Source organism: Aulonocara sp. 'chitande type north' Nkhata Bay, linkage group LG12 (genome assembly GCF_057382095.1).
Source record: "Aulonocara sp. 'chitande type north' Nkhata Bay isolate Kocher_YH1m ecotype deep benthic linkage group LG12, A_spYH_male_GT1.1, whole genome shotgun sequence".
NCBI classification, from domain to species: Eukaryota; Metazoa; Chordata; class Actinopteri; order Cichliformes; family Cichlidae; genus Aulonocara; species Aulonocara sp. 'chitande type north' Nkhata Bay.
This window is the reverse complement of record NC_141355.1, coordinates 2,880,302-2,895,613: the sequence shown is the minus strand read 5'-3', so window position 1 is coordinate 2,895,613 and position 15,312 is coordinate 2,880,302. Positions and strand designations below refer to the sequence as shown.

At 40.4% G+C, this 15,312-nt stretch overlaps 1 protein-coding gene across 2 annotated transcripts in view; it reads left to right on the top strand.

Moving 5' to 3' along the window:
* Positions 1–15,312, top strand: part of adgrd2 (adhesion G protein-coupled receptor D2) — a 56,866-nt gene that overhangs the window by 39,356 nt on the left and 2,198 nt on the right. For both annotated transcript variants that reach the window (XM_086313197.1, XM_086313196.1), the window contains 3 exons: positions 8,977–9,018; positions 9,135–9,188; positions 9,282–9,429. In XM_086313197.1, the coding sequence (XP_086169323.1) occupies positions 8,977–9,018; positions 9,135–9,188; positions 9,282–9,429 (244 nt within the window). The remainder of the gene's footprint in view (positions 1–8,976; positions 9,019–9,134; positions 9,189–9,281; positions 9,430–15,312) is intronic.

Sequence of the window (15,312 nt, the reverse complement as noted above, 5' to 3'; positions counted from 1 at the left end):
TGACTTCATCTAACTAGCAAATGTTGTCCAGGCTACGTTGGTGATACAGTTTTTTTTAATGTGTATGATATTTTTGTCATGCGATTTTAAAGCCGGTCCTACAACCGCATCCAAGAATAACATGCAGCTTATCTCAGAACTGTCGGTGAAAATTATTCTTGGAGCTAGGTTTAATTGAGCTGCATTTTAAAGAGGTGCAATTTCACAATTTGTGTATATTTTCTAAGTTCACTATTTTGTCATGTGTTGAGAAAAACACAGATTTTAAAATTACATGGTCTAATATTTACATTTAGCATAACTGCAACATTATTTTTTCGTTTTTTTTTTTAAAGACTCGAAAGGACTTGAAATTCAAAGTTTCAGACTTGTGACTTGACTCGGACTTTTACACCAGTGACTTGAGACTCGACTCTGACTTGCCTGACATTACTTGAGACTTGACTTGAGACTTGAGGATAAAGACTTGAGACTTACTTGAGACTTGCAAAACAATGACTTGGTCCCACCTCTGGAGAATACCACCTCTATTAAAATTCAGTACAGTAGTGGTGTATAAACACACAGAGCCTGAAAAGTGATGAGTGAAGAAGAAATGCTCAGTGCATCATGGGAAGCCTCTCAGAAGTCTATTGCACCACACCAGGGGATTCAGTTTCACTTCAATTATAAGCTTGATCAAAAAGACTCATTTTAATCCTAAAGTTCAAATCCAATTCAACTCAATTCAATTCACTTGTATTCATGAACAATAATACAACTATAATTCAAACTGGGGGCTGGTTCCATAGTAGAGGGGCCTGATAGCTGAAGCCTCTCATTGTACTTTAGGAAACTGTAGGAAGCACATGTAAGCCTGCAGTGTTCTGCATGAAGTGAAGGAGTTTTAGGGCGATTGTCAGGTTTGATGATAAATGAGAACGCCACATGCAGACTCATAAGCAGGCGGGGATCTAATGAGAATAACCTTCTATTGAAGGCGGGACTGAAATCCAGGCGATAACATGATTACTGCAGACATGTCTGAATAAATAAAGCTGGATATGATCTGCATAGCAATGACAATGTATGCCATCTTTTTAACACTACTCCCAAAGACAGCATACGTATGTAATGTCAGAAGTATTGTGTAATGTGAAATCACATTACAATCACATTATTGATACAGTGATGTCCTTATACGTACATTCTTCAGTCATTTAGACAATAACCTAACACACAGTTTGTAGCAATAAAAAGCAGTACGGCATTACAGTTTTTTCTGATTGCTTAAGCACATTTTTTGTAACTATTGGCTAATTTTGCAAAACTCTTCACACAAATAAGAAAACCTGTCACCCAATCATCAAAACATTGTAGTTCTCTTGCAAAAGCAAACACAGCTAGATTAACTCTTCACACCTTCGTAAAAATGGTGTTTCCGTATCAAACAGTACACACAAGCCGTCATCTACTAAGCACACAATGCGCCAACTGCACACTGATGGTATGAATACAAAACACATCTGGCTTTTGCTTTCTCTGTGCACAAGGTAGGCTATGTCAGTTTGAGCTCATACTTCTGTCATAGATCCATAAGCATAGAGGGATCCAAACTTCAAGTACTGGTGTTTATTCAAACACATCAAAACAAACACAAGTGTTTATTTCCAAGTATAGGATTATTTGCAATCGCCATAATGACTATATGGGTTACTTGGTCTGCAGTGAACATGCTTCCTCTGCCCCCAGCATCTGGTCATCTAGCAATTCTGTAAAGTAACAATTTCAGTATTTTTACATCAATGGTATTGGTGTGTTTCTCATTGGCATATGGCAGTGCTACAAATCTTTGTGCGAAGTGACTGTACTCACCGATTCTCATTTCAAGATGTCCTTATGGTACTTGCTACAGTGTAGCGGCTCGAGTTAGGCTGGACCCGTTGGCCAGCTACCCTCAGGGTCATTCCACGGTTGATGACATGGTCCACTATTGTAGCTCTGATGTCATCAGCAATTCTATTTCTTACTCTTCCTACCCTTCCTCTCCCCCCTCCTCATCTTCCTCTCCCCCCTCCTCGTCTTCCTCTTGCTCCTCCTTGTCCTTGTCGTCCTCTTCATCCTACTTCTTCACCTCCACGTCCTCTTCCTCGGCCTCCTCTACTTCTCACTCTTTCTGCTCCCTCCATTGTACTCCGCACACACAGCTTACCTGTATTATAGTGCTTAGGCTGATTGCAAAGTGAACGAATTATCTAAGAAAGTTTTCACATGTGAAAGTGTGCCAGACAGTTGGCAAATTAGTGTTAATGATAGCCATACATGTGTATACTTTTGCTAGGAGTGTGTTGGAAATTTGGAAATTGAGTGTTGTGCAGTGAATTGTGCCTACAGTTTTGCAAAGTGTGTGTTACAAAATTGCAAACTGAGTGCAAAGCAGTTTTTGTGCTTTTAGTTTTGCACACTCAGTGAGTGGTTTTGCTATAAGTCTGACTAGTTTTAGAAATTGTGCTACAGGATTCACAGTTAGTGTTTAGGCATTCGGTAAAAACTGTAAAACTGACTGTATGCCAACCAAAGCCAACAAGTACCTGCAACAGAGATGAGCAATCAGGCTGCCTTTCAGTTCAAGCCAATTCATGACTCAACAAAATTAGGGAGACACACCAACAATCAGATAATTACCTATGAGCAAGCACCAGGAAAAAACATCCGGCAGAACCAGGCTAATGGTGGAGCAGCCATTAGGAGTAAAGGGAAGAGAAGGGAAAAGAGAAGAAGGTTGTAAGGAGACAGAAAACATCCACACTACGGGAGAAAGAAGAAAAAACAGCATTGCAGGCTCCATTTCTTCATTACTGCTACAGGGACTTATATCTAATAAGATTAACCCTATGGGCTCAAAATGTGGTCATAAATATTTTGTACTTGTAAAAAAGATTTGTATGTGTAAAAAAGATTTGTGTGTGCGTAAAAAAGATTTGTGTGTGCGTAAAAAAGATTTGTGTGTGTAAAAAAGATTTGTGTGTGTAAAAAAGATTTGTGTGTGCGTAAAAAAGATTTGCATGTGTAAAAAAGATTTGTGTGTGTAAAAAAGATTTGTGTGTGTAAAAAAGATTTGTGTGTGTAAAAAAGATTTGTGTGTGCGTAAAAAAGATTTGTGTGTGTAAAAAAGATTTGTGTGTGTAAAAAAGATTTGTGTGTGTAAAAAAGATTTGTATGTGTAAAAAAGATTTGTGTGTGCGTAAAAAAGATTTCCATGTGTAAAAAAGATTTGTGTGTGTAAAAAAGATTTGTGTGTGTAAAAAAGATTTGTGTGTGGGTAAAAAAGATTTGTGTGTGTAAAAAAGATTTGTGTGTGCGTAAAAAAGATTTGTGTGTGTAAAAAAGATTTGCATGTGTAAAAAAGATTTGTATGTGTAAAAAAGATTTGCATGTGTAAAAAAGATTTGTATGTGTAAAAAAGATTTGCATGTGTAAAAAAGATTTGTGTGTGCGTAAAAAAGATTTGCATGTGTAAAAAAGATTTGTGTGTGCGTAAAAAAGATTTGCATGTGTAAAAAAGATTTGTGTGTGCGTAAAAAAGATTTGCATGTGTAAAAAAGATTTGTATGTGTAAAAAAGATTTGTGTGTGTAAAAAGAATTTGTGTGTGCGTAAAAAAGATTTGCATGTGTAAAAAAGATTTGTGTGTGGACTTAGAAAAAAAAACCCTGCAAGTTACAAGTACGGATTTTTGACCCTATTTTTCTTCCCTTCATCTGATTGGTCAATGTCACATCAATCACAAATGTAACAATCCAATCAGAGAACAGATGGGTTTGGCTGTCGAGGGGCGCTTTTTTTGAACTGCAGGTCTTTGAAGGGAATAAATGCCCTTTTACATGCCAACCCAGCCTTTTCCTTCATCACCACGAAGGAAAACAGTCTGTGGTCGTCCGAGTTTGGTGATTTTTGTGTCACAGGTCTACGTGTTTAATACAGGGACTTCCACAGCCTTTTCAACAGCGCTGCGGACCGCGGGGTGGGGGCGGGCAGTGTTTTGGAAATGACAATCTTCATTACAAAGCTTTCTTCGTTATGAATTAGCATACATGTTTTTATTGAACATTTGAAGAACCAGCAAAAAAAAACTCTTGTAGAGGACATAAAGTCAGAGATAGAAAAGACAAGGAGCAGGTGCATCTAGTTCTGGATCCTTTGCTTTTAGTTAGCAGTTAGCATTAGCAGCATATCCTGCGTCCGATGTGAAAGATAAGATAAGATAAGAGATAAGATAGAATGTTATTAATCCCTCGGGTGGGTTCCTCTGGGAAATTCGGTTTCCAAAAGCACAGCACCGACAGAAGTTACAGTAACAGAATGTTATATATATATATATATATATATATATATATATATACACACACACACACACAAAGGACTTTTATGCTGCGCACTGTGACTCACAGCAATGGTCCTGGGTCAGCCCTGACTTTGTGTTAAACTAATCCTAAAGTAATAATGGTATTTCTAACCACTGATATACCACAACTTTATCCTTTCAACAGCTACTGAAAGTTAGGGGACCTAGCTGCTATCGGATATTTATATAGAGATCCTCCAGCTTCAAACTGTATTACCCTTCCAGGACCTGCAGTTCAAAAAAGCGCCCCTCCCGACAGCCAAACCCATCTGTTCTCTGATTGGATTGTTACATTTGTGATTGACATGACATTGACCAATCAGATGAAAGGAAGAAAAATAGGGTCAAAATCTGTACTTGTAACTTGCAGGGTTTTTTTTTTCTAAGTCCACACACAAATCTTTTTTACACATACAAATCTTTTTTATGCACACACAAATCTTTTTTACACATACAAATCTTTTTTACACATACAAATCTTTTTTACAAGTACAAAATATTTATGACCACATTTTGAGCCCATATAACCCCAGTTATACCTCAAATACCAGCTTTCATAAGAGAATGCAGCCACAGACACATCTCCAGCACAGGCCTTTACAGAATGTAAAGCATCTGCAGCGTTGTTTAACAGAGTAGTTTTCGAGATGCATGGAAAAAATAAATACATAAAAACAGTGCATACAGGATCATGGTGCCACTGAGTTGCTCCCCATATGGAAAAGAAATAGAATAAACTTATAAAAGACTTGCATCAGATGTGGCCTTCTTCATATAGTGACTCATATAAGGCTGATATGATTCACTCATGAAAGTGGCCACTTTCATATATTGTTTTAGTAAATATCCAAAACATACAAGTTTCATTTATATCATTTTTCAAGGGATCTTATATCTGTTTTCATTCTTGTATGCTTTTCATACAAGTTTCACACAAGACAGATACAAACTTTATAAGACCTATAAATATCTTTTCCATATGGGCATATTTTAATCTTTCAACATTCACCAGGTCACAATGAACAACTTTCTCTCAGTAGTCATTAGTATCAGTATTTTAGCAGTAATATGATTTTTTATTTTTTGCTGTGATATCTGCTGTTGTTTTTAGTGTGTGTGTGTGTGTGTGTGTGTGTGTGTGTGTGTGTGTGTGTGTGTGTGAGAGAGAGAGAGAGAGACACCTCCTATATCACTGAACTTCAATAAGTAGTTGGTTTGAAGAACTTTTGGCAGATGTTCATATATCTGAGTGCTGACAGAAGACAAGTTTTGTTTATCTGATAGAAACATGACGATGCAGGAAGTGACATCACTGACTTGAGCTCTAAAAGTGCACCACCGCCAAGCTGCAGCAGTTCACCACAAAATACTTTAATATGTCTTTGTGTTCTGTTTATGTGCGTGTGTGTGTGTGTGTGTGTGGGAGGTGGCAGTCAGTACTTTGAACCACAGGTCATACCACATCTACTTTGAGCTCTCCTGATAACACAGGACTCAGTTCCTCTCTCACATTCATCCTTACGTCCCTCTTTCCACACACTGGCTCTGTTATTCTTGTAGCTTTCTGTGCATCTCTCCCTCTCTGCCTCCTTCCTTCTTCTCTTGTCCTTTCCTAAACCTCCCACCCCTCTTTGCCCTTCCCAGGTCTTTAATTAATCAAAATGAGCTAGCCCCTGGGTGACCCTCAGAGAGCTGCTAGTTAATTTAGATTTACTGCCAGTGTCCAGCTGAGGGCAGATAACACTACAGTAGGAGTTTTTCCTCATGTAGGTAGGAGGAGGATGCTGGGCCAGCCTGTCTTCTTCTTCTTTCCACAAAAAGAAAAAACAAGGATGTAGAGAGAAAGAATAATAACATATCATTTGAGGTTAGACACACTGCAGGTTATGGTGGAGGGGGGTACAGTAGCTATAGTACAGCATAGCTACTATAGTCCCATCTCTTTGTATTTACATGAGCATTTATGAGACTGCATGTCTTCTGCACCTTCAGCAAAGTCTGAAATTAAAAGTGTTACTCCAGGAAAAGACACAACATGTGTTGGAAAACAAATAACGCTGATGAATTAATAAATGTTCACACACTGTCCAGTTCAGTAGTTGAACCATTCAAGCCAGTTACCTATTAATCATACAATGAACTGACTGCAGTATTTAAATGTTTCACGACATCTGTTTACATTTATCATTCATTTTACACACTGTAGTTTTTAACTATGACCCGAGAACAAAAGTAACTTAATAATGAAAAAAATATATTTTTAATTTTTAGTAAAATTACATTTGTTTTCATAATCAAAAGAATTAAGAACTAAAGACATGTTGGACATATGTACTTAAAATACTAGTAAGAACACAGAGGCTTTAGTAAGAGCTATGTCACACAGAACATGCTTATTTATACACACAAAGGCAATAATTTAACAAGAAACAAAATATTAACAATAATAAAGACCTAGCATAACAGAAGCCAGCCATGGGGAACCACAAACCAGTGTACTCTCAATGCTGGTCCCAGGCCTGGAGAAACTGGGAGGTTTGCATCAGAAAGGGCAAATCAAACAGGCCCAGGTTAGCAACGAACACCTGCAGTGGTTTGGCTAACACGTTGCCAGCTGATACTGTGTTACTGCTGTCTAATTGGAGTTGTAATTGGAGCACACAACAGTTGGTATAAAGGTGAACAGAGCGAAGGTGATGACAAGGTGTTGAGTAGGTTTGGCATTAGGAAAAGGAATGTGGAAGGATAGATGGTAGTGGACTTCCTGACAAGGATTGGAAGGGCTGTGCTGAACTCACAGAGTGAAATATAAGAGAGGAGGAAGGTGCCCACAGGTGTACTACATCCTGAAGAAGGTGCAGGAGACTGCAAGGTGCTATCAGCACAGTCGTTAGCGTACCTTTAGGATTAAAGAAGAAGCAGCAAGTGAGGGCAAAGATTAAATGTTGCTGGACAAGCTGACAGATGAGGTCAGGCAGGAGACTCTTTGTGATAATGATGTTATTAGACAACACTGATCTGCAGTGAGAGTAGGGAGCAGGTGGGGGAAACCTGGAAATGTGGAGGTATGCTCTGTAGAGAAGGGGAATGTATGTCGAGAGCAGAAGACAGGATATATATGTGTGAATGGGAAGGCAACAGGTGTAACGGTGAAGATGCAAGAAGCAGAGGTAATGAAGGTGGAGGAAGAGTGCAAGGAGAGCGTCACAACATGCTAGTGAGATCAGTCAACGTCTGGTTTAGACAGAGTTGCACAACAAAAAGATGGGAGATGCTAACATTGTCTTTGGGAGTAATAAGGGACGCAATTAGAAATGAGTCTGTGAGCTCAGACAAAGTAAGAGACACGCAAGGCTGGATATTTGAAGAGGAGGGGTGGTGGGTGTGTTGCACACAGGATGAATGCTTACATTCAAAATGCTTATAAAGTGGAGTTATTATGAAGAAGAGGAATTCTTTGCTGAGGATTTTATTTTATTTCTGATTTGGGCGTCTGACAGCCTCATTCTGACAGAATTCAAAATCTGTGAATCCAGCCTGTTCAGTTCTCACATCACATCATCAGTAGTTGTCTGCCATAGTGGATGTGATACTAATACTGGTTACTGCTTGGCAGTGGTTTCTGGAGGGTGCTGTCTTTGCTGGGTGAAAGCAAGCTGCTGCAGTAAAAACCTTCATAGGTATTGTTCTGATTGCTGGCTCATTCCCCATAGATGCATGTTTGTCTGCAAACACTAGCTGAGCAGCAATGCAACTGAAAAAGTGTGGCACAGACTGGAGATGGAGAAGCTTTGCCTTTGCAGCCATTTTTCAGAAGATACAGCTTTTACTTTGAAGGCGATTAATCTCCATTTCCAGTTTGTGTCACATTTTTCAAAGTTTCACTACGACTGAGAGAACCTGGACAGTGTTTGTAGAGTCCATCACTTCCATTCAAACTACAATTGCAGCACTATTGGAGCAACCAAAGCAATCACAAAAAGGGTTGTGCCAGCTGGGTAATACACAGGTGGTGACCAGCTGTCACTGACAATCTAGGGCTATGTGACTGGGGTCACTTGGACAAGTTAATATATGACATGGTTAGTGGTCACACATCTCAGTAAGTATTTCTATACAGCCTTAAGTATTTTACATGTAATTATTATATTTTACCCTATTGTTACATTATTAGCACAACATCTGATTACTTTCCAACTCTCTGTGAATGGTACTCATGGGCACTGATCAATGAACAGTGCTCTGATTATCAGGTTGAGGAAACCTGCAGCTGAGACTGATGAAGTCACTTGGATGAGTGATGAATCGTTTCTACGTCCACATGAACAGAATCAGCTTTTTGGGGAGCCATGAAATGCAGCTCTAAAATTTGTAGTATTGCGTTCAGTTGAGCTGAAGCTGAAATTTGCTGACTCTAACTGCAGCTCTTGTCAGGAGTAGAAAACCACATCGAATGACGGTACCACAGTATGAAAGCTTTGTTTGAGCGAGGTTACAAAACAGAGCAGTGAAATCCATATAGTCAGTATGAATGGAGATGATTCTTTTCTGTCTTCATACGTGCTTCTTAGTGCACCTCTCTTCTCTCCACAGGGTCTGTACATCTTCTTAGTCTATGCTGTTTACAACAGTGAGGTAAATGCATTCAGTCCAGCTTTTGTCCTGCAAAATCAGAGCACATCCTTGTGCATTATGTGAGGCTGCAAGCCTTTTGGACAAATCAGTGGGTGTAAAGACTGCTTCTCATTTAGGTGAGGAATGCCATAAAGAGGATCAAAGAAAAGAGAAAGGCCTTATCTTTCACGGTGAGTGGGCAGAAGGATCCATCGGGACAGAAAATAAATTCCCTCTTCAGAAAAGTGGACTGAAATATGGACTGGATTGTGATGTTTTGGCAGAACTGCTCCCAGCCAACCAGCTTCCTACCTTCTCAGAGGACCCCGATCACTTCCTGGGGCCACAGCCTACCGACGACCTCCAGCCCTGAGACCAGTGAGACGTCTGTACCTGCCGGCACTACTTCCACATCCATGGTCATCAAGAACGGTGAGCTGACGTGATGTGCTCCTCACTCAAATATCACACATTTTGTTAAGAACACTGATTGGAGTTTACTGATCATGTGTCTGCTGTTAGAAGAAGGCTCAGATTCAGCCAAACGCTGCAGCACTGGTCAGATGTACAGTGCAATAAGTAATGACCCAGAGCAAACTGCCCAGCCTGCTCTCACCCCAACACTGAGAACAAAACTGAATAGGGAGGTGGGTGAGGTGGGCGGAGCAATCTCAAAAAAACTTTTTGCAAACTCCATGAAACAGACAGTGATTATTAGCATCTACATGTTTTCAGGTTCTGTAGCCCTGGTTATCTAAATGCACACAGACCCGCCTGTATATTTGCCTCACAATCACCATAATCGTCTTATTGTTGGGCTTTGGCTGATTAAAAAGTTTTTTTATGATAATGTTTGATCACACTTTATACATTTATGACTCAACAGGTTTATCACCCAATGCAAAACACAAAATGAATCTGATTATGACCCTATCTGATGAAGCAATCCCACTGCAGTGTAGCTGAATGATGTTTCTGTGAACACTACACAGCGGCTGCCTCCTCTGGAGACAGCAAGAAAACATCACCGTGATCCAGCTTCAGTGTTATGAGTCTTTGTGAGTTACAAAAACTGTTATTGTGGGAACTATAATAAATCAGCCATCCTTCAGACTTATCAGATGCTGTGGATGTGATGCAGCCATCATCAACTGACTTTTGGCCATTGTGAATATTATCATAAGAAAACATTGAATGAAGTATTATTGTGGTGCAGTTATATTTATCTGCAAATCCTTCAGTTAAACTAAAGGCATGTTTTGAAGACAAAAAGTCTTGCACGAGTTATTTTTCACCTCTAGAAGAATAGTGAGAACCATGGAGTCTGATTTATAACCAAGATATGTACTTTAATGCACACATTAAGCAAACTAGAAGGTTAGTCAGGTGACTTAGTTCAGTATTTGGACGAAGGCACAAACTCAGTAACAACACTGTGACATTTAGAAACATTTCATATCAAAATGATTCTGGAAAACTCATCCAGGCGTGAATATGAGTGAGTTTGTTATCATAGAACTTATTGTTATAATGATAATGGATTGCATTTATATAGTGCTTTGAGGGCCCTGAAAAGCGCTTTACAATGCCACTATTCATTCACTCTCACATTCACACACTGGTGGAGGCAGCTACAGTTGTAGCCACAGCTGCCCTGGGGCAGACTGACAGAAGCAAGGCTGCCATATCGCGCCATCGGCCCCTCTGGTCAGCTAACCCAATCCCTAACATGGTCCCCTGTTAGGGCTAAATCAGGGGACCATCAACCTGTAGAAGCATGATAACTTCCTTATGTGCTTGGTTCAGTGGAGTTCTTCCTCCCTGCTATGATGATTGAGATGGTTGTTGTTTGGAAATTGAGCTATATAAATAAAAACTAACTTGAGTTAAGGTCAAGAAAAACAGCATGTTTGCTTCAAATATTCTATTAGAGATGACGAGCTGTCTGTGATGTGAAACGCTGAGTCTTTTGCCCAGATTGTTACGTCGATGTTTGTGAAGGACACCTCAGCAGCGTATTTAAATGCACTGAGTCAGCATCATTTATGAACATGTTGGGTTAAAAGACAACTGCTCACATTGCTGTGACAGCTGCATCACTATATCAGTGCCAAAGAATATGTTCTGTAATGTTTGTGATGTAAATCATCTAAAACAACACTTTCAAACAGTCCTGACAGAGATGCTGGACCAACCTTCAGCAGGTCATTAAAAACAAGAAAAATCTATTCTCCATATTTCAGGTCACTGAAAGATCGTCATCTCTGAACAAGACTTCCCTCAGAAGTCATTAGCCATGATCGGGGGTCGGCAACCCTGGGCACGCGAAGGGTTAACTGATGGCACGACCATAGTTGGACTGTAACGGTATAAACAAAAGGTGGTGGATTGGGCAGATGCTGGCCGATGTGAAAAATAACTCAGTTATTTGGTGGTGGCTGTGGCGGAGCTTCCACAGAGGCCAGCAGGTGGATGAGGGAAAGGGGAGGCAGGAGGAGGAGAGACCCGGGGCGGCTGCCGGTCCGAGTGTCAGGTGAACTGAACTTCAGGTGAGAAGTTATGACCTGCAGTCTCTCTGGGTCAGATATAAACCAAGTTTAGCTGGAGTTTATTTTCGTTGTGCTGACTTTTTACAGTCAGTTGCAATAACTCGTACTGCGTGAGCTAGCATGACAGAGTTTCTATACAGCTGGGTGGTGCTATGATGTTACTGATAGTGAACTTTATTTTATTCATAAGGTTAGTTAGTAGAGTTGCCAACCTGTCTCGTATTCAGAGAAAATATTACGCGTTTCGTATTGAGCTGAAAAGGAACACAGTTTGTCCCAGACTTCAGCTACAATGGAAAAAGACGCAAAGCTGGATTTATTCTGTGTCTTTGCTGCACAGCTGTTTCTTCTCCTCTCATTCTCTCCCCCTATGGAGGACCACAAGAGCCACGCGCATGTCCTCTGTGTCCAGCCAGTTAATGCGAGACAAATCCAGCTGCTCATTAAAGCTTTCTGGTTTTATCTGTCTCGAGTCTACGGATGTATCCGTGTATTTCCGTGGTGCTGATGCTGCGCTGAGCGAACAGCTGCTGAAGCATTTGAAGTGTTGGAACGTGGAAATTTCAACATCACTTGAAAAAACTGTCAGCTAGCAACGTCCCTCTCACCGGTAGGCGAAGTTATTTTTAGCCAATTACAAGTTGAATCTGGTAGTTGGGGTTGTTAGCTAAGATACCGTCATTAAGAAGCGGCATAACTAATGTGTCTATGCGAGCTAATTTGCGATGTGCAGCGCTGGCCCGGCCATTTATTTTTTTAAAGCACCTTCTCAGATTAATTCACTGCGTGTCGTGCGCAGGGCTGGACTGGGACACAACATCGGCCTAGAGACCGGCCCCCCAGGTATTAAAGCCATGAAGCCTTTGAATGAAAACAAACGCTGTGGTGACAGTGATGTACAGTCTTGTTGGTATATGTATGATTTCTATACATTTGACATCAGATAAAAACTTCATGCAGTCTCTCCTGCATGAAGTCCAGGTGCTGGTTTTCCAGTGTGTGCGTCTGAGGCCCCAAAGCTGACTCACACCCGTAACAGCATCAATGGCTGCTAGGGCTGCCACAAACGATTATTCTGATAGTCGACTAGTCACCGATTATTTTTGCGATTAGTCGACTAATCAGATCATCATCCATTGGACGTAAAACTTACAGCTTATTGCACCAGCAGCATCTGCTCTTATATAACTATCATTAGCTTACAGCTTTAAGTGTTTAAGGTCTGTGCTAACTAAAAATAAAGACAAGATGATAGTTTATTAAATTTTAATTAAACTTGCAGATTGTTTCGGTGAAGTTTAATAAACTCCTTGCTATCTAAAATATAACAGGACACCGGAGTAAATTCTGGAGCATCTCACACTTCTGATGATCAGCTGTCTGTTTGATGTTTATTCAGCTGAGTAAAAACTATAACTTTAATCTCAGACAAACTGATTTACTCAGGAACAAATAAAATACTAAAAAAAAAAAGCCAAACAATAACATTTTAAAGTTATCTAAGTGACGGCCGGGAGTCCGGTGTTCTCACGGCTCTAGTGAGCCTAGCCCCCGGCTAGCTATCGGCTAGTGGGTAACAGACGTCTCCGAAAACGTCGGAGCGCTTTTGAAAGTATGTGGTGTCCTGATAAACTGAGCAGATATTTGAGGTTTACACAGCTACATTCTCGCCTGAAAATATGTTAAACGTTTATTTTGTGACCCAGAAAGAATAATAAGTAATATTAAAACTAACAGCTGCCACCATTGGTGGAAACTGAGCTGGGCTGCGCTATGAATTCTGGGACACAGCTTGTTCTTCTTCGGGGTTTAACGGCAGCTGGCATCCTTGTACATGCAGTGCTGCCATCTTCTGTTTCAGTCCGTTATTACACTCTTAAATCCTGCTACTTATTCCTGCGTCTTTTGTGATCTTACAAAGCTTCAAACGACGTGTCGACTATTAAATCAGTCGTCGACGATTTTGATAGTCGACGTAATCGTGACTAGTCGACTAATCGTGGCAGCCCTAATGGCTGCAGTATGGAACAGATGTGGGTGTGTCCTCATGTCCCAGAGGAGTCCACATCGTCATCAAACAGCCCTACAGACACAAAAACGTGAAAATATGAACAACCAGACTATCAGCAGTGATTTAACTACTTTAAGACCTCTGTGAAAATCATTTACAGTATATATCACAGAATTTAAGGCCTTTATAATCACAGCATACAGAGAAAAGTACTGAGCTGAATCAATTTCAGCTTTTGTTTCTCATGATGTATATTGTATTAATAATTAAATTTCATTATCTGTGTCTTTACCACACATTTGCCACACAGGTGTAGATACTGTGGGTTCAGTGAATGCTTACATTGCACTGATTAGAATATATTGGACATTCAAAGCTAAGATTCAGCGCACTGTGTTAGAGGCTGGGATTGGATGAATTCCTCATACATACAACCTTTGATCATCGTTTATGTCCAGTTGAGAATGAATCAGTGCACTCACATATTAAATGAACTGAAACCAGTAGTGTGATCTCCAGTTTTAATCAGCCTGTCTCAGTTGTTTTAACTCTTAAGTATCACAAAGTAATGTGGTAACATCTGGACTGACGGGTTTACTGTCAGCATTTTAATCGCTAGTTTAAAGGCCGTCGCTCTAACACTGTATAAATGTAACAGGCCTCAGTGCTGGTTCTAACAGTCTGAGCTGCTTCCAGCTTTATTTGTGAAGAAGCTAAGCTAAGATGACCTTAAAATAACGGGGCTACGTGCGGTGATGCTAGCGTTAGCCATGTTAGCACGTTACCTTCACAGGTGGTCAGACTGCATAAACAGGCACTCAGTCAGAGGTTGGGCTCTCCGTTTCGCTGCAGGGTTCCTTCATTCTTCATTTATCCGTGTAGAGCCGAGTGTAAATCCCGAGGTTGGACGGCCTTTGCACGAGCACACACGCTTCTTAGCAGGGCGAAGCTATGAGCTACAAAAGTCCAGGCAGACAGCCTGTGTCTGACCAACCAATCAGAGAGCTCCTTACATCCCACGGTGTGGCTAATTTGAATAGCAGCAGGGTTTTTAAAATGAAGTTGTTAATCCAACTGCTAATCCAAAAATTAATCCCTGAGCAAACAGGAAAAGGAAATTGAAGCATTTTGAAAATCACTTAATATTAAAGTGCAATTCAAAAATGGTTTTTGAAATGAAGTTTATTAAATTGGAATTCAAAAATGAATTTACAAATGCAGAATTGTACAATTCATTATTTAAGCACAGAATTCTTTATTTCGAGGCTCTTGTGGTCCTCCATATCCCCCCTCCCTCTACTGTTGCTACTTCAATCATGAAACTGATCAATGATCAGCTGATCAGCTTTACTCTCTTGTTTGTTTGTCACTTTGCACATCGCAAATTAGCTCGCATAGACACATTAGTTGTGCTGCTTCTTAATGACAGTATGTTAGCTAACAACCCCAACTACCAGATTCAAACCATTCAAACCAGAAAGCTTTAATGAGCAGCTGGATTTGTCTCTCGTTAACTGGTTGGACACAGAGGACATCGAAATGCAGCTGATTGAACTGAAAAGCTCGACTCTGTGGGGTCAAAGTTTGCAGAACTACGAGCACAGCTGGAATCCACAGCTGTGTGTGTTCATGGAGCTGCATGTTCACCTGCTGGACGTCACTACCTGACAGGTTTAACTGTCTTCAGAACATTGCAGAGGCCTTATTGACAGTATTTGGCTCTACATGTCTGTGTGAGCAGATTTTCTCTCACAT